Raw genomic sequence first — 18,596 nt, 5'->3', positions numbered from 1 at the left:
TGTGGATATCACGTTACCTTGCACATTGGCTGTTGCAGTGGCTGCAACATCTTTCCTTTGAGTTTTTATTCCCTTAATTCAACGCACTTTTTGTGACTGGGATTGTTTTTGCGACCGTTTTGACGATCAGAAGCAGCTCATCCCCATAAGAATACCCACTCTTTCACCCCACCTTCCGGGCTACTCACCGCCATGACTGAATGGACCCCTAGTTGTAAGAGCTCGTCCGTACTCCCAATTGGTCCCGATTTACAAAGTTTTCTCAGCGTGGACACAAAAGCCGATCAAGCAAGATGTCATTTACGAAGATCGCCAGGGGTTGAAAGACGCGCTACTGAAGCTGCAGAAGCTACCTCCGCTGGTAACAACACGGGAAGTAGGTTATTTATTTTGATTGGGCTTGAGACAAGATCTAACCAAAGATCCAGGTCATTCATCTTAAAGAAAATCTGCGAAATGTTGCTCTGGGCAGGGCATTCGTTTTGCAAGGTGGTACGTTGATCAATGACAGCATCACCATCGAACATACGACTAAGCATTTACTTAGGTGATTGTGCGGAGCTCTTCGACTACTGTAATCAAGAAATGATCGAAGCCAAGGTCAAGCTTCTATTGCAGATGAGCTTGGTGTTGATATGGGGTATGTCCCAATTGCTCGAAAGCACAAAGCACCCACTGACCCATGAACAGGCGCCAATAAGCCCGTCATTCGTATTGCCCGCATTGCAGGTCAATTTGCGAAGTATGTCACTTGCAGAAGATATATGTAGTACAAGGCTAACACAAGCCAGGCCACGCTCGAGCTCAACAGAAGTGGTCAACGGAGTGGAAATGCCCTCCTTCCGCGGCGACAACATCAATGGCTTTGACGCCGATCCCCAGTCCCGCCAACCAGACCCAACACGTCTAGTCTCGGCGTACTTCCACTCAGCAGCAACCTTAAACTACCTGCGCGCGTCCCTTTCATCCGGTCTAGCAGACCTGCACTCCCCTCTAGATTGGGGCTTGGGACACGTAATCACACCCTCGATCAAAGAGAAATACGAACGCACCGTGAGCGCAGTCAAAGACGCCCTCCGCTTCATGCATACAGTAGGAATCGACAAAGACCGCGGCGTGGAAACAGCAGACATTTTCACCAGCCACGAAGGCCTCTCGCTTGAATACGAGCAAAGCCTAACCCGACTCCTCCGACACCCACCCTCCATCACCTCAACTAACCCAACAATTTCCGACTCTGGATACTATGCAACCTCGAGCCACTTCCTCTGGATCGGCGATCGAACACGCCAACTTGACGGCGCACATGTCGAGTTCTTCCGCGGAATCGCCAACCCCATCGGAATCAAAATCGGGCCCAGCATGACCTCGGACGAGTTAGTAAACCTGCTGAATGTTGTCAACCCTGAGCGTGAGATCGGTAAGGTGACTTTGATCTCTCGGTATGGTGCTTCCAAAATTGCCAACTTCTTGCCTGGGCATATCGCTGCTGTGCAAGCTTCTGGCCACCTCCCTGTCTGGCAATGTGATCCCATGCACGGCAATACGCAGAGTACGCCGTCTGGGGTTAAAACACGTCATTTTACGGATATCTTGTCTGAATTGCGTCAGGCTTTGGAAATTCATCGGGCTGCTGGGTCTTTCTTGGGTGGCATGCATCTTGAGTTGACTGGTGAGGCTGTCACTGAGTGTGTGGGTGGTGCAGCTGGATTGACCGAGGATGGCCTGGGAGAGCGGTATACTACTTTCTGTGATCCGCGCTTGAATGAGAAGCAAGCTTTGGAGCTTGCTTTCTTGGTTGCTGGATTCTATCGCGAGGAGTCTGAGTACTGATTTTGCCTAGCTGGAGTTGCGCATCGTCAGAGTAATCTCGGGTTTCTTGGACTAATTAAAAGCAAGCATTTATTTTCGGACATCAGTTGTCGATGAATGTCGATATGATTCATTTCGAGTTAAATGGAGATATCCAAAAAATCAACCTTATTTGTATCCAATTGAGTTGAGCGGCATACAAGCCAAATCCGACAAGACGCATGGCACAATGCAAAAACACCCCGACCTAACCGCCATGAATTATATACCGAAACAAGCAGTCCCCATATGTACAGTGACTATAGAAATTTACAAAAAGTAGGCAACTAGCTGAATGCCATCACCGACGAAGCGGGCTAGCGACAGCCGGTTTGTGAACAAGGCTCTTACGACGAGCAGCTTCCATACGAAAACGTTGCTTGCGTCTGGAATCATCATCGTCCTCGTCTTCAAGGATGCTGGAGGGCTTAGCGCCAGGGAACAAGCCGCGGTTGCTCTGTTTTGGAGGACAAGATTGCTGGACAAGCTTGGAACGGTTGGAGAGGAAGTAAGGAGTAGCAGGCGACATGCCAATGGCATCAAGGTTGGCAAAGTTGTAGCCTGGAGTGGCGGGGAATTGGTAGTCATCAGTCGAAGATTGCCGTGTAGGGGTTGACGGCGCTTCTTGCTGGTGGGTTGGAGGAGTAATCTTGCGGAAACCATCGACGGCGCCCTGGTCGGCCCCGCTGCGACGTCCACTGGCGGAAGGAGCGGGAGACTCAGGGATGCGTATGAGTGTACCGTTGACATTGCTCAAGGCACGAGGCTCCATGCTTTTGCGACGCTTAGCGCCTCCACGTGGGATAATAGAGCTGTCAACCGCGTAGGGTGTCTCATCCAGCCATTGGTTTTCACGTTCACAACTGAAGTAATTGGTTAGAAAAATGCTTGGAAAAGGTCATAAAATGATGGCTTACTCAAGAACCCAGCCAACTCCAACGCACTTCACAAGGCCTCTTGCCTTCTTCACTTTCTCCAAAGTCCGCAGGCCACCATCCTTGTACACAACATGGGTGATCCCAACCCTCGATTCTTTCAACTCTGCCCCATCAACATCGGGGTGGCTGGAAGCTGGGTTCCAAGACCAAGACTTGACACATCGAGCCCCCATCTGCTGCAATAGCTCGACAAAGATACCAGAGGCATCCTCGCCCTCGGTGGTGTGGACATCCACATGCACAACTGCGCCATGCAGAGCTTTCTGGCTAGTGCTCATGCTTGAACGAGATTTCTTAGCAGGGCTTTGAGTTGCAACATGTTCACCTGTTGAGGTAATGACTGCTGGTTTGCCACTGCTGCGTCGAGCAGTGCTTGAGCGCCGTTTTGGTGAAGGAGTTCTGTTCGCCCGCGAATGTCTGCGAGTAGGGGAAAGAAGCAGCACATTCTCTTCCGGGGGCCTGAAAGTGGGCTTTCGAACTCGGGGGGATGAACGAGTGGGAGACATGTTTGACAGTGACAGGCCTCTCTTCCGTGATACTTTGATAGGTGATACCTCTCCTTCAGCTTTCAAAGGCACCTTCGACACTGTATGGACAGTGCGCATTGCTTCCGGCTGGACTTTCATTGGAGTTGCAGGAAGAATGTTAGAATTGAAGTTCTCCTTGTCTTCGTCCAGATGCTCCTGCTCCTGGAACTGGGGTTCTGTAGCAGGCATACGCTCTTTCCGTGGAGTCTTTTCCTGATTGTCGTCTTCTAAGATGTCCATGTCAGGGTCTTCAAATATTTCTGTGTCTTTACTCCGGGATTGGATTAATCCATCATCTTCATAGATTGAAGATGGCCGAGGTGTTTGATCTTGCTCGGGGCTTATGCAAGTACCCTCGCTTTGGGGCTGGAGAGGCAACTCCGCAAACAGAGACGGGGAATTTGCCAAAGGGCTCTTCGACAGATCGGGATAAGAGACTGCACCAGGCTGCACGGGTGTTTCCGCCTTGGTGAGGTCCAAAGGTCCTACTAGGGAGAAGACTCCACGACGACGAGGGCGCAGCGACCTCCTTTGAGAGGGTGTATTAGTCTCCCAGCGGTCAAACTTCTGCGCCAGGGGTGTGAAGCCCAGGCCAGCGTCGAGAGGTGATTGGCGGTGATCAGCAAGACTTGGGGTGTTGAAGAGACTGGGCGCCATTAACGTAGGGCTGTCGGCCTGAACGCTTGGGGATGGCCCACTTATCTCGCCCAAGGGCATGCCAACGTTGGCATTCCTGGCGTGAGGAGTGGGGTCATCATTCTCTGTGTTGTCCAGGCGATCCGAGGTCGGTGGAGTAAATGAACCGACCGGGGGCATCGACGCTGGTGAGGGCGTCGCATACATCCTCTGAAGGGGGCTTCCAACGACATTTCCTTCGCTGGCTTCGGAGGGCGATATCGGCTCAGGACTGGATAAATCGAATACAAAGGGTCGGATTGGAGAGTAATCAGTATCCTCAGTCTGAGCCTCCTGGCCAGTGAGTTGTTGCTCCTCATCGAAATTGGAGATGATGCTAGGCGCACCCTCTTCTTCTTGTACGTCCAAAATTTCAACATCCTCAGTGTGGGCCAAATCAGACACTAGCTTAGACGGCGAAGGAGCTTCATCGGAAAACTCTGGGGCTTGCGCTGATTCGGATATCGAGTCTGGAGATACGGGGGCAATCCGGCCTTCGATTTCTTCCTCCTCAGTCTGGTCTTCCGGCGCGGATTCTTCCTCGTGCAGAGACCTTTCGTCCTCCAGGGCAATTTCTGTGACCTGCACCTGTTCATTGTGTGATTCATAGGCATCCACTTCTGCATCTTCCATCGCATCAAAGCAAACGGTATCGGCCTCTTCGTACTCAAATTGAACCTGCGCTTGAGGATCTTCATCCTGTTCAGAGCCTGAGTCTTCTTGCATTTCTTCGTCATACAAATCTCCGGTTTCCAGTTCTGCCTCCTCCATGGCGTCGAAGCAAACAGTTTCGGGTTCTTCGTACTCATAACTGAGCTGGTCTTGGGGGTTCTCGGCCTCCTCAGAACCTGAGTCTCCTTCAACATCGATTTCGGTAGAGACAGCGTCGACCTCATCGTGATTTGTCTCTTCCACCGCCTCAGATCCAAGCTTTTCAGCTTTGAGAGGTGATTCTGATGGGGTCTTCTCGAAAGACAGCTCAATGCCAAAGATATCCCGAGCTACGTCTTCAACCATTTCAGAATCCCTGTCAACAGCAATTTGGTCCTGCTCTTCCGCCCTCGGTGAATATTTCGGGGTGGTTCGCTCAGTTTCCAACGGCTTGGAAAAAGTTCCTTGCTCGCTGGTAGCAGGAGACTGAACTACTGAGGCACCAGTAGAAAATATCGAGCTCTTCAATGGTGAAGCCATTCTTTTTGCTGGGCTTTGGAACAAGGGGGTCCTAGCTGGAATTGCTGGTGTGGACTTCTTGAATGGCGATTGTGAGAAAGAAGCACCCAAGTTGCCTTTCTTTGGTGAGCTTTTGAGGGGAGAAGCATGGCCAGGAGTGAAGTCGGCTGCCCCAGTTTGGTTTGCTGAGTCCCGGAAGAGAGAGCCTCCTCTCTGACTATCTCGCAGGGAGAATTTGAATGGGGACGAGGTTGGTGGTGGTCGTCTAGCGGGGCTACACATGAAAATTGAATCACTGAAATCGATGGCCCTTCCAGGAGGAAGAGCAAGATGGTCATTGTCAGCAACTGTAGTCTGGCTGCGGTTCGGCGTAAAGTTGATTCGTCGGACTGGAGAGTTGAGGCCGGCACCTTCTGATCCTTGTTTGGGGGTCGGTAGTTTCGGTTCACCATTTTCATCAACATAGTTGGAAGCCTTCTTAGGAGTGAAGTTGATTCTCCGTACAGGGGAGCTAAGTCCAGTGGTTTCCAGCCCATGCTTGGCAGGTGAATGCACAACTAGTCTGACCGGACTCTTGATGTCATCCCTGAGAGTATTCAACTCGTCTTCTTCTCCATCGGAACTGGTGTATGCAGAAAGGGTGTTGGCCATCTGTTTAGTCTTCTTGGGAGACAGTGGTTTAGTCGCAGCCTTCTTGGGTCCAGCCGGTTTCCGCCCTCGTGCAGCTGTTGTCGCAGGCTTACGAACTGGGGTCGCCTTAAGGCCGGTTTTTCCAGCGCCCGTGGCCTTCGTAGCTACCTTTTTGCGACCAGCCGCAGGAGGCGTAGGGGCACTCGGCTCTTCCTCTTCGGAGTCAGATGTATCTTGAAATGTGACTGTCTTCTTTTTGGCGGGCCCACGAAGCAAATTGGAGCGCATGGTCGTAGAGTTTGTCGCAATCGTAATCTGATTCGGTTTTTTCTCCTCGGGGTCTTCAGTTGCACCCCGTGTCCTCCTGTTGGATGCCGCTGTCCCACGGGTCGCTGAGGGCTTGGCTGGTGTTCCAGCTCTAGGTCGACCCCTGGGTTTAGGCACAGTCTCCTGCTTCCCGACAGGGGCTTCTATCATGGTTTGATTCTTTCGTGGTCTGCCGGGTCGCTTCTTGGGCGCCTCGGTTTGCTGCCCAACCTCGTCCGCTTCGTTGACATTTGGTTCTTCGGTGACGGGCTCTGGGGCCGCTTTCTTTCCGCGGATTGTCGCCTTGGGTTTGACGGCTGAGCGGCCAGGGGGACGACCTCGAGGTTTCGCAGGTTTAGCGGCAACGAAGCCCAACTCATCTTCGGTATCATCTGAATCGAAGTTGGTTGGTGTGGTGGCAGCTCGTGTGGTTGGTGTAGCCTTCCGGATTAATTTCTTTTTCGCGTCGGTTGCAGCTGTTGACTTAGTGGAGGTTCGCCCAGCTCGGTTGGCGGGGGACGGGGGGATCACTGCGGCACGCGCCATGATGGTATTATTGCGCGTTGTATGTAAAGGGTGATCGCAGTTAGTGGCATGCGACACTCATGGCGGGTTTGGTTTGTCGAAATGAGATGTCGGTCCGGACTTTGAAATGTCGCAGGTGCCGAGGTTGTCGAATTAATTGCATGAAAGATGAAGCAAGGCAAAGCAAATAATCCACTGTGGAGGTGACCGTTCTGAATTGCTTGTTGTGGCGTTGTTTCTATAGCAACTGGCACGTGACCACAAGCTTCAATAGTGCCACAACAAACCTACCACAGCATGAGTGTACCCCTAACACAAATGATAAGCAAATAATCTCTCTATTCTTCTTTTTTCGTCATTGAAAGTTCTATCAAGGGTTTCAATAATCGCAAGAAGCAAAACTAGCATTTTGTGTCTTCCGTTCTGAGATATATTTTCATCCTTGTATACTAAACATCCAGCATTCATCATCGACATCAGATTATGATCTTCTTTTAAAAGGAATTTTTTTATACGATCCAAAGATAAGTTGTATTTTATCAGCTCACTCTCTAAAGAAACACGGAAAGACATCATAATCTGTAGATCCCAACATAGTAGCCTGACCATAACTTAGCCCCTTCCCCTTACACGGCCTTGAAGCCAAGATGTACCAATATCCTACCTACTATAGTCATCTTCGTTTGCTTCCTTTCCTACAAAGATCTATTCACACAAAGAAACCACCTCCTAGTTTCCCATCAAAGTCTCAAACCCAGGCTATCTTAGCGATGTTCTAACATATGCATCTATCGTGCGTGATAAATCACCGAGGCTGGGCAAGCTATAGAGCCCTGCAAAGTGTGGCTGCTTAGGCAAGACGGTATCTGAGAATAAACCTATATTGCCAAGTCATCAGCAGCGTCTATGTAAGCCTTGGAAATGCTGCCACCTTAGCAACAAGGTTGCGCCCGTAGTCAGCCAGCACCGATACAAGCCTGTTCCACAGTGCTTGTAATGAAGACAACGGCATCATATTGCTGCTTTGCTAATTATATTACGGCGCCCTACCAAAATGAGACCAACTGCGAGTTATGGACTTTTGAGCCTGATTTGATTGCCAATAATGCAGGGATTGGATCTCAAATTATTTAATCTACGAACAGTCAAACTGAGGTTGTTTGAAGAGTCGGCTAAGCATCCCTATCTCACATGCAGCTGATGCTTACCTTTCGAATTTCACCAATAAGAGTACCTCCGGTACAACCATCAGAGATGTGTGCTTGGATCTCTTTTCATGACTCTCCGCGTGTATCAAGGTGCTTTATCTGACTTGCATGCACACACCTTGCAGCCTTACATCGTAAAACACCTACTGTGGGATTAAATAAATGATATATGCTACGAAGTGGAGAAAAAAAATCCATCTACTAACAAGAAATATCTTTAAATTAACATAGTATCTCAGCGAGCAATTAGAAATAGACTGTGGGTAGGTCAAATATTATACTCCGGGGATGACCAATGAATAAGTATGGTAGTCATGTTGAGTAACTGGCAGTCGAGCGTCCTAAGGATCCCATGAACGTTCTACAATTACCAGGTTAAGGAAATGGTCCCAGAGTGACCTATTTCGGAAAATGGGCAAAACACAACCTACAGAGATCCTAATGAGTGACTGTGGCTGCATTCGAGGGGCTTGTATTACGTAGTTTGATCCGCGGGGATTTCCTATCTGGGCTCTCGCCGCTATAAAAGCCGCTAAGTGCCATGCGCCAAGCTTGATCTAGGCGCTCCTTCCAGACTCCATACTCAAACAGGAACAAGTCTAGGAACCAGTTCATTTTGTGGGATCATGGGAGGAGGGGAGATCTATTCTCATTCTGTCCAAGTTGACTATTAGCGCAAACACCACGCTCAAATGAAATGGAAATGCATCTGTATAGTAGACAACTTTCTGAGATAGGCGCTTGACACTATATTTACAGCATAAAATCCGATCTAATTTTTGAGCTAAGCAGCCTAGCATCTGAGGCTAAACATGCTAAACGCATCCTTCGACCTCGCTTATGCACGTTATTACCGAGGCGCACCTCGGGGTTAATCCAGTAGATGCATCGCCGTGTTTGACAAGGAAAACGACTGGTTGGGATTTGTTCCTGACTGTAAATGGTCTCAAAAGATGACCCGGTGTGTCAGACTGCAATATTGAATCTTTAAGCTAGCGGACGCGAGTGGGATTCTGGCTGCCCTTTTCGTCGTGTGCATGATTGGAGACTCTGAGACATGGCCACACGAGGAGCGTTTTATCACCGATGGTTCACAACTGATAAAGCTTGTGCCTTACTCGGTAGAGCCGACCGTGCCAAAATACGTGCCAAAAATAAGCTAGCGGAGCCTGTAGCGAAATAAACGTGCAGACGATTGTGCTGGCGTTGCATGGCCAGGTTACAATGTGTTCGTTCATCCAGACTAGAGGTGAATTTGGGCTTGTAATATGATGTATGGTGATTAGTCCCAATTATGACTTATTCTGCAGAGACCTTTGAGTGTAATATGGGAATGTCTCACCACCATCCAAGCCATCCCAGATCGAAAACGACGAAGGCATTCGGACGAGTTGCACAAGGCAATTGACACTTGAACATGGCAGTATGTCCATAAAGAAGCTGAGTCAATACCGCGTCAAGTCAAATGGACTGTCGAGTTCGTGTGTCTGGGAACATACTTATCGTCTCTCTGAACTGAGCCTAAGAAAGCCACTTTCCTCCGCACCACTTAGCTCAATAACTAGCTTATATAGTAAGCAGACTAGTATCTCTGCTTTTAAGCGGGTTTAAAAGTAAGAATTTAGTGCTGCATACATCTTGCATGTCAGGAATGAGGAACGAATACAGAGTATAGAGATTGTTGACTGTCAAACGTATACGAAGCCCGACTTTCTTCCCTAGATCCTTTTCTCGAACACACAATCTTTCTAAATCACCACAAAATCCCAGTTTCTTCAATAACACCCCTATCTAAATGCAGTTTTCATTGATGTTGATTGAGCGCAACCGCTCTCGCCCTTGCTAACCACGCAAACGCCTTTTGGGGCCAAATGTCCGCTTCGAGCTACCAGGCAGACGAGGGTGGCCCATTCCAAGTCATCTATCTTACCGACTACGACACCGGATCTACCTACTCTGGTACGTTTCGCGGAGGGTTTAATTCTTGTACCAGCTCTCAATGCCCCGTCTAAAGTTCCAAATTTGAAGCCATGCTTGTGCGCACAATTTGGTTAACTGTTCTCAATTTTCTATGAGACCAGCCCTGGAGGCTATAGCTTCAATGCTGAGATGTGGCGAACCAGCGATGGGTGCTACAACATTGATTTCCAAGGCGGCCTCGGTGCTGGACATGGTTACTGTTGTGGCTCTCTGCCTTGTGATTTCTCTGCTGAAATTTACTTTTGGTGAGTGCTAGAATCATTATGCAGAACTAATTAGGGTAACAATGTTGCTAATATGGAATGATAGACAAGACCTTTGTTATTGGGTCATCGCTAACAGGATCACATTGGGCCGTTCAGCTATTGAAGTCTACAATCTACCACTTATTAAATTGATGATTTGGCTTACGATAATCCGATTACACCTAGAACTTGAATCCTTTGTTATGACTGAAGCGTAAACAATAACCCCCGGCCTTGGATAGGAAAATTAGCTCGCTTTTGAAACAACAACCTGATCCAACTTGCAATAGGTCATTCAGAAATACTTGAACCCACGGAAATTCCGAAAAATCCTATAGACACCGTGCAAAGTTGCATACATGCTTCCACCAGCAGTAGCCCAAGCAGCGCCCTGGAAGCGCAAGGAGGTAAGTGGAATAGGCCTCTGTTTTTTAGGCCTGTCTATTAGAGCAATGAAGGTTAGATCTACTGCAGCACCAGCGGGAAAATAAAGTCGTACCTGTTACTGCTGGCCAAGATCGGATTGGGAGTGTGCCAACCTGTTGGTCAAGCAATGTTTGGAAATTATTAATCCCAGACATGAGATAATGTGTTTGGTTCGTGTGGTTTGAAAGAGGTTAGATTCATGCTACGCGAAAGTTCGAAATTCCTCTGCTTGGAATTCCTTTTGTAGACCGCTCGAGGGGCTCTTGAGAAATGGGTGTCAGATGATAGACGACGTATAGTTATAGCGAAAGTGATAACTATTGGTTACATGTAGTTTGGAACTATTGGTGGTTCCGATGTATGATTAGTTTGGCAGCTCTGGATCCTTGGGACTAGAACTGATATATAGTTGGCTATCCACGTTTTTCATCACGGTGGCAAATCCAGACCCGTCGAATTGTTGATAGGTGCTTGAAACATCCAGCAATCGTTTTTTATCTATAATCTATAAATAATACCTTAATAGGCTGGATAGAGGCCCTGGTCTAGTCCCTGTCTACCTCGTAACATTGATGGCACGTTCCACAAAATGTTGTACATCATCACAACCCCAAAAGTGAGACATTATAAGCATTTTTGGAGAATCAAATTCCAATTTATATGATTCAATCGGAGATAAAATATCGACCGACCGTACAGAGCGGAGATAGGACGGCAATAGACCCATGAACCATGACACCATCAACGGCGTTAAAACACGTCTCCGAGATAAAGGGAGCCAAGAGGATACTTGGAGCGACCATGTAGCAGCATTTAAATATGAAGTGCACAGAAGAGAGATTGAGATAAATAAAATCAAAAGAAATCGAAACCAAATACCAATATCAACTTGAACACAACCTTTTCATACCACATCTTCAAAACCTACCTACTCTACAGTCCAAAAATGTCCCCAACAGCCTCTACACCCCATATCCTCTCAAGCAGAGAAGCAATAACAGACACAATCTACCGAGGCGTGTTGGGAATCGACACAAATAACTTCGACCTAGTCCTCCCAGCATTACACAACAGCCCAACAACAACCTTCGACCTAAACGGCGAACAACACAAAGGCATAGAAGCCATCAAGACATGCGCATTTGATAAAGTTGGTCCACTGGATACAACACACACCGTCAGCAATGTGCGCATTGAGATGGAAGACGGAGCCGAGACAGCGTCCGCGACGGCTCATATTTTGGGGCAGCATTACCGGGCCGGGGAGGGATTGGTGGAGAATTCAAGGGGTGTTTTGGTGGGAGGGTTGTATTTCGTTGATCTTGTTAAGGATGAGCATGGTGCTTGGAAAATCACCATGTGGAGGATTAAGGTTATTTGGATGGATGGGGATAAGGGAGTTATTGGGTGGTAGATTGAAGGGTTTTAAGGATTGAGAAAGAGAAAGAGCTTGTTAAACATATCTTGATTAACGTTACACGCTATATTGATCAAATAGAACCGGCAAAAAAGCCAATGAATATAAACAGGATATATTTCCTTACCTCCAAAGCAGGCGATAATATGGCGACACCTACATCATAACTGCACAAGGGATGTTTTTGCGTTACCTAAAGCATGGTGAACATGGCAATACCGGAAGCGACCACTGTGGAAACAATGGTAGGTAGAATGGCCGAGGCGGCGCTATCGGCCAACAAAGTAACGGGCTCGTAAGTGTTTGGCTCGGTTGAGTTGACAGTGCCGTTCCAGCAATAGCGGTCAAAGCATGTGTTACAGATATCAGGGAGGGTAGTGCCAGTACGCTCGAATGAGCGGCTGAGAATGGCACAGCCAACGCAGGTAGTCCAGTTGCCGTCACGAGTGCTGTTGGCCATGGTGGCAACCTCGTAACCGTTCAGGATAATGTTATCACGCTGCTCATCGTCGGTGCTCAGTTGGAAGGTAGAGACGTTGGAGTAAGTGGAGTAAGGAGAGTTGGGGATGTAGACGACAATGGGGGCAGTGCCGGTCAGGTTGGAGCTATCACAGCCGAAGAATGTTGGGCGGGTGTTCAAACCCAAGTTGACAAAGGTGTTCTGGTCGGGGATCGAAGGGAAGGCTGTGCCGTTGCCGATACCACTGCTGTTCAGGCTGCGCTCGTAGGTGGCCACGAGAGCGGTACCGTTGGGCCAGTAGTAGGTTGTGTCGGCGGAGGAGTCGATGGCAAAGATGACATCGACATGGCGCTCAGGCTGGATGAGGGGGTGGAGGGGGATGTTCTGCAAATCCTCGCCACCGTCGACAAGGTCTAGGATTTCCTGGCCAGCGTACGGGGAGGTGTCATTGTTGTAGTGGAAGAAGGGATTGGGGTCGTATGATGCGATATCGTCATCAGCTCTGTCGAGCTTACCCAGAATGTCGGTGAAGACGTTCTTCAAGAAGTCGGGGAGCGAGGTAGTGTTGATCTGGAGGATGAACTGATTGAAGAGAGTAGAAGAGGTTCCAATGATGAAACCGGCGCTGTCGAAGCCGCGGACACAGGTCTCGTTGCTAGCGAGTGAACCACCAACAAAACGAGAGCCGAGATACTGCAAAGGAACGAAACCAAAGACAGTTGGGTCGAAGGTACCGAACTCCCAAGGGTTGAACTCGTAGACAGTGGAGTTGCTTCCAATGACACGCTCACCGGGGTTACGGCCATCCGCAACAACCAGAGGCATAGGGTAGTTTCCATCCTGGAAGTCCTTGGTATCGGCGATGGAAGACCAGGTGTAGTCGATACCTCCGTTGCTGGCATTGAACATCTGATAAGAGAGAGCACGACCCCTGTTTCAAGTTAGAAGCGAAACAATGGAAGTGGACACAGAAGACCATACCAGATATCAGTGAGAGAAGCATCATAACCAGCATCTCTCTTCCCATTAACAGCCTCGATCAAATCCGTATAATAACTGGCAGAATCCAAAAGCTGGATACCACCAGTATCAGGGCCCTCCAAAATGGAGTTTCCAAACTGCCAAACAGCACCATCTTTATGCGTCTGCAGATTAGCAATGGTAGTGAAGTTATTAATATAGATAGATCCAAGCAACCAACTACCACCACTGAGACCAGCAATGTAGGTAGAAGACTGCAGCAAACCACCCAGATGACCACTAGTAGAAGCATTCTCAGTGCGACTATCGAAGGCCTTAACGGCACCAGCGCCGTTCATAAGCGCACGGTAACCACCGCCCGAGACAGCAATACCAACATTAGGCAGAGCCGAAACATTGTTCGCGTTGTCGTTGAGGTATCCGACAACGTCGAAATCGCCGACTGTCACATGTCCGAAGAAATCCTTCATCGCCGACAGCGTCTTGTTGCGGCGTGTTTCGAGCCATGATGTTTCGTTCGAAGAGAGCTTCTCAGCACTGCGCACGCTCGGTCGGGTGGCCGGGCAAGTCACATTGTCAGGGGTGTATCCATCTGGCGCGTTAGGCAGGGCTCGTTCCACGATCGCGTAGGTGATATCATCGGAGCTGGAAACGCCCGGGGCAGCGATTGCGCCTGCGGAAGAAGCGGATTAGCTATGCGATCGCATAAAGCTTCGATTGAAGTCATATTGAAGTTCTTGACGATCATCACGGAGGTCTCCACAGGTGTGAAAAAGGGAGGAACGGAAAACACGCGACCGAGGGAAAGAAAATGACGGTACTCACCAGGCAGAAAGCCCAGCGCAACCGAACTGATCAGCGTGGAAGTCTTCATTGCTTCTCATAAATGCAAGAGAGAAGTCGGGACGATCTCGAAGGGATAGGGGGAATACTTATGCACCGGGGCCGCCGGATGCCCAGCCAAGGGAAGCAGTTCGGCATGTTCAGCATAGCTTATAGTGCAGATTAGTTCCCCGGGATCGCGAATCATGGTGCAGCGAGTGGAATTCGAGCTGGTGGAGTAGTGACATCAAATGTCGGACCCCGAGGCTTCCGTTGAGACATTCTTGATACCTTAGCGGTGTGAGCATTCTCAGGCGCAGGGCTGAGGTGAGATGCCTTTGAACGCTGGGCACTAGGCTGAAGTTGGAACAGCCACAGCCGTGATCGTCGCCGTGGGAGTTTGATACGAACACGAAGTGCCTGATTAGGATTGCTGTATGCAGGTGGATTCGGCTGGGGCGTGAAGCACAGGCAGCCGATACATCCATTGCCAGGCATCTGCATTTCCGATGCTATCATTGGACGAAGACGGAATATCGCGGAAATATGGCAAGTTGTGCACAATGTTGGAGTGCCTAAAAGTGGACACTCATTTGGAGGCGTCCTATGTTAGTGTTGGCTATGTTGGCTGTGCTGTGGCTCAGTAATGACTGCGGATTTTGTTTTGGTTCCGAAGTGGAACCGATTGCTGGGACAACTTTGGGATTAATCTCGAGATCAGGTTTGAACAGTTCACCTGAAGTTAAACATTTGATATCATCCAGGTCCCAGATCGATTTATGTAGAAGGTGCAACATATGCGATGCGATCCTCGGGCAAATCGAGATCGACACTCTACAGTAAACTTGTGGAGAAATAATCTGCAGAAAAACAGGAAGTGATTGGCAACCGTAATGCATTGATACATAAATTAATCCATCATCCATTATTCGCCGAACCCAATGTAAGTAAAGATATCCCCCATATCTAGGTATCTGCTGAGAAAACAATCAAAGCTAACCTCGAACGGGTCCGATTTCAGCCGCTTCAAACTGAGCCATCTTCTCATTGGCCTCCACATGACCCTCGGGCAAGTTGTTCAGGGCATCTTCCTCCATATCAAGCTGCCAGAACTGCCAGATGAATCCGCAGCCACCGACGAAGGCGAGGACGGCAAAGACACCGTAGTTCCAGATCAGCAGAGGATCCTTGGCAAGTGGGTTCAAAGCCTCAGCAATGGCAGCGGAAATGGCGTTGGTGAACAGGGAAATGGCCTGGACAAGAGAACGCATGTTACGAGGGGCCTTGGAGTAGGCATACTCGAGCGAGGTGATGGAGGCGAAAATCTCGGAGAAGGCAACCAGAACGTAACAACCAGTCTGGGCCCAGACGTTGAGGGGAGAGGGATTGACACTACCATCCTCGGTGTAGCAGTTGTTGGCATCGGTGCCGCAGGGGGAGGTCTTGTAGATGTAGTACTGAATGACAGCAGCCCAGACCATAGCCAAAGCAGCAAGCCAGAAACCAGCGGTAATCTTCTTGATAGCGGTGAACTGAATGCCCATCTTACGCAGACCGGGGTACAGCAGTGCATCACAAATGGGAATGAAAATAATCAAGGCGAAGGGGTCCAGGTTGTTGACAACATCGTTAGGCACACCGTGAAGGGTCATGGTGCTAGCTTGGGAGGTGAAGTTGTTGGTCAACTGGCCATATGCCAGCCAGTAGAGAGGATACCAACAGAAGACGGCGCAAGCAGCGAAACCACGACGGACCTCGTCCACCCAGGCATCGTCGAAGGTCATCCACTTGGGACGGAATCGGGGCTCGATGTTGGAGGGCTTGACAGACTCCCAGAGGGTGCCATCGTGGGTCCGCTTCCAGAAGACGAAGGGGTTCCAGGACCAGCGCTCGCGCATCACGTACATGAATGCCTTGACAGCCTTAGATGTGACGGAGCCCTGTGGGGGAGACTGACGGTAACGGTGACGACCCCACCACATGACGAAAGGTGTGGTCATGAACATGAGGGTGGGCAGTAGGAAGGAAAGCCAGAAACCGACATACTTCTCGGCATAGGCCATACCGATTTGGCCAACCAAGGCGCCGATGTTGATGAACAGATAGAAGTAGTGGTAAATACGACTCTGAGTGATAGTTGGGTCGACCACGACACGCTCACCGGAAGGCAAGGTGCGCACTTTGAGGTTCACAGCTGGAATCTGCTCGACGACGAGGGCAGAGATGTTGGGTTTGAAACCACCGGTTCCGAAACCCATGACGATCACACCGAGCATGAACACACCAAAGCAAGCATTGGTGTTAGTGATCACAGGAGGGATGGCCGAGATGACCAGGATAACATGGCCAAGAATGGCGAAGCCGATAGACCAGCAGATAGTCTTGTATCGTCCCCAGTACTCATCAGCGACGTATGCACCCAGAAGAGGAACGCAGTAACACCAGAAAGTGTTGAAAGTGTTGATTCCATTGGCAGTTTCAGGACCCTTGCCCAAAGCACCAGACACACCCTGGGAGGTAGAGCCACCAGCTCCGGTGTTGTGGTGAGAACCTGCAGGGCCGTAAGGAGCAGGAAGGGGAAGGGAGTGGTTCACAAAGTTAGAGTCTGTAAACACATGTTAGAAGTTGACTCTTCCCTCATAGTAATATGATAGGCATACAAAGAACTTGGGTTCCATAGTAGGAAAATCGCTCGCACAGCTCGACGAAAGCGACAGTGTAGACGGACCACGGAATGGGAGCAGACACACGACGCAGCGCAGTAGGACCGTGAAGTTCCTCCTCGGTTGGGTCCTCATCACCGAGACCAAGGTTGTAGGAGGCAGGGATGATGTTCTTGGAGGGCTTCTCAGCATCAGACTTGACGACGGTGACCTCGGTATCACGAATCGCGAGCGAGTCCGAAGACCGGTTCACAGCTTGAGTGGCCATCTTGGCAAGAAAGGCGAGGCCGGATCAAGGCAATGAAGGGTCGAAGATGAAGACGTTGGGTGAAAACAGAAGTCGCGTGGTGGACAAACACCTCCGACTTATAGGTTCCGGAATCCCAACTGAGAGACAGGGGCCGTTTCACCGTGACCAATTGCAAATTTTCCTCGCCAAGTCCTTGCATGCCTCGAGCACGTAAAATGGCCCTAGGCTTTGGTACAGCAATATTAGCCCGTTGATGTTCTACCCCGGACTTATCACGCCACAAGGACGCTATGCTTCAATGGGGACCATCTCCGTGGCTGCTTGTAGATAAGGCTCAGTAGCGGGCGAATCAACCCACGTTGTCCGCTCGCTAAATCCCCGGTGGATGCAGCATGTGCCGTGCCATGTAACTTGGCCGGAAAAGACCGAGCCCGGTGGTTTCTAATTGGTCATTAGCGAAAGAAGACATTGAGCTAAGACGAAGCTTAACCCAAATGATAACGAGGCCAGTGGGACTGATAGAGTCGGCAATATGGGGGAATTGGTGTCCTCGGTTTGCATGATACGCGACATTAAATTCGCTTATTTCTTTGTAGTGGCCATTGGCCGTATTGCAAAGTAATTGGGCCATGGAGAGAGAGAGAGAGAGAGAAGGAGGACGGGGACGATGCTCGGGGAGTCCGACGGGGTGCGGCCGCGCACGGACCCCATGAGTCCCAGGGAAGCTTAGCCATGCTTGTTTGGCTTGGACGGAGATCCGTATTCGTTCCTTAGTTATCAAATATTGTCAGAAATTGGTAGTTTGGCCATGTAATTACTGATAGGTTCAAGGTCAAAGCATACACTTCTAGAACTATTGGAATCGTGCACAGTCCTGGTGCCAGCGCCACGGCCCACATTGCAGCATGGCTGCATTTTCATCAACCAAACAGGGCCAATGCATTAATCAGTTTGGATTTAGGTGTATCTAATTGATAAGAATGTGGATGTACAGTATTTTGTGTTGCAGTGGCCACTGATAGAAACAAGGAACTCACGATCGGTCAAAGCAAGTAGATTCTTGTGCTGTGCGCCACCTACATGAATCAGGCCATTGGAGAAGAAATATGTCGCCCAGCCAAGAAGGCGAATTCTACAATCCCTGTACGCCTTTATCTGCGAACAGCTGTAGAATACTACGTCAGGTGGCAACTATACAGGCATGATATGCAAGGAATAAAGACAAACCAATGATAAATTCCCAAGAGAAACCGAACAACCCGTCTGAAATCACGAAATGCATCTTTGCCACCACCTATACCTGTCAAAGTCCACAAAAAGTTCTCTAGGACAGGCTGAACATCCCCGGGGCGGCTAAACATGCGGGTGATTTTTCTTTCCAATGGGCGGCTTTGTTCACAGATACCGCCACCATTGCCTCGGTAAAGCAAGACGTAGACCCTGCATTTCTAGCGCTGATAATCATATTGTGTTCCACTCGAATCCATAACTTTTGTGTCATTCTAAGCCGCCACAGCACTGT

At 49.4% G+C, this 18,596-nt stretch overlaps 6 protein-coding genes across 6 annotated transcripts; 3 read left to right on the top strand and 3 right to left on the bottom strand.

Moving 5' to 3' along the window:
* Positions 1–192: 192 nt before the first annotated feature.
* On the top strand, positions 193–1,833 carry N7508_009019 (3-deoxy-7-phosphoheptulonate synthase class II; the record flags this gene model as incomplete). Its single annotated transcript, XM_058467082.1, has 6 exons — positions 193–214; positions 267–376; positions 429–492; positions 548–640; positions 691–742; positions 792–1,833. The coding sequence occupies 6 exons, from the start codon at positions 193–195 to the stop codon at positions 1,831–1,833; spliced, it is 1,383 nt and encodes a 460-aa protein (XP_058314928.1).
* A 319-nt stretch (positions 1,834–2,152) lies between these two features.
* Positions 2,153–6,643, bottom strand: N7508_009018 (uncharacterized protein; the record flags this gene model as incomplete). The annotated part of the gene is made up of 2 exons (XM_058467081.1): positions 2,153–2,714; positions 2,769–6,643. 2 exons carry the CDS (start codon positions 6,641–6,643, stop codon positions 2,153–2,155), a joined length of 4,437 nt encoding a protein of 1,478 aa, XP_058314927.1.
* A 3,058-nt stretch (positions 6,644–9,701) lies between these two features.
* N7508_009017 (uncharacterized protein) lies at positions 9,702–10,511 on the top strand (the record flags this gene model as incomplete). Its single annotated transcript, XM_058467080.1, has 4 exons — positions 9,702–9,789; positions 9,912–10,027; positions 10,394–10,462; positions 10,491–10,511. The coding sequence occupies 4 exons, from the start codon at positions 9,702–9,704 to the stop codon at positions 10,509–10,511; spliced, it is 294 nt and encodes a 97-aa protein (XP_058314926.1).
* A 916-nt stretch (positions 10,512–11,427) lies between these two features.
* Positions 11,428–11,895, top strand: N7508_009016 (nuclear transport factor 2 family protein; the record flags this gene model as incomplete). Its single annotated transcript, XM_058467079.1, has 1 exon — positions 11,428–11,895. The coding sequence occupies one exon, from the start codon at positions 11,428–11,430 to the stop codon at positions 11,893–11,895; it is 468 nt and encodes a 155-aa protein (XP_058314925.1).
* Positions 11,896–12,091: 196 nt separating this feature from the next.
* N7508_009015 (lysophospholipase family protein) lies at positions 12,092–14,213 on the bottom strand (the record flags this gene model as incomplete). Its single annotated transcript, XM_058467078.1, has 3 exons — positions 12,092–13,289; positions 13,340–14,012; positions 14,165–14,213. 3 exons carry the CDS (start codon positions 14,211–14,213, stop codon positions 12,092–12,094), a joined length of 1,920 nt encoding a protein of 639 aa, XP_058314924.1.
* Positions 14,214–15,156: 943 nt separating this feature from the next.
* N7508_009014 (uncharacterized protein) lies at positions 15,157–17,092 on the bottom strand (the record flags this gene model as incomplete). The annotated part of the gene is made up of 2 exons (XM_058467077.1): positions 15,157–16,766; positions 16,822–17,092. 2 exons carry the CDS (start codon positions 17,090–17,092, stop codon positions 15,157–15,159), a joined length of 1,881 nt encoding a protein of 626 aa, XP_058314923.1.
* Between the last annotated feature and the right edge of the window lie 1,504 nt (positions 17,093–18,596).

The sequence above is a fragment of the Penicillium antarcticum genome (genome assembly GCF_028974205.1).
Source record: "Penicillium antarcticum strain IBT 31339 chromosome Unknown utg000009l_segment0_segment0, whole genome shotgun sequence".
Lineage (NCBI taxonomy): Eukaryota > Fungi > Ascomycota > Eurotiomycetes > Eurotiales > Aspergillaceae > Penicillium > Penicillium antarcticum.
This window is presented reverse-complemented; position numbering and strand designations above follow the sequence as displayed.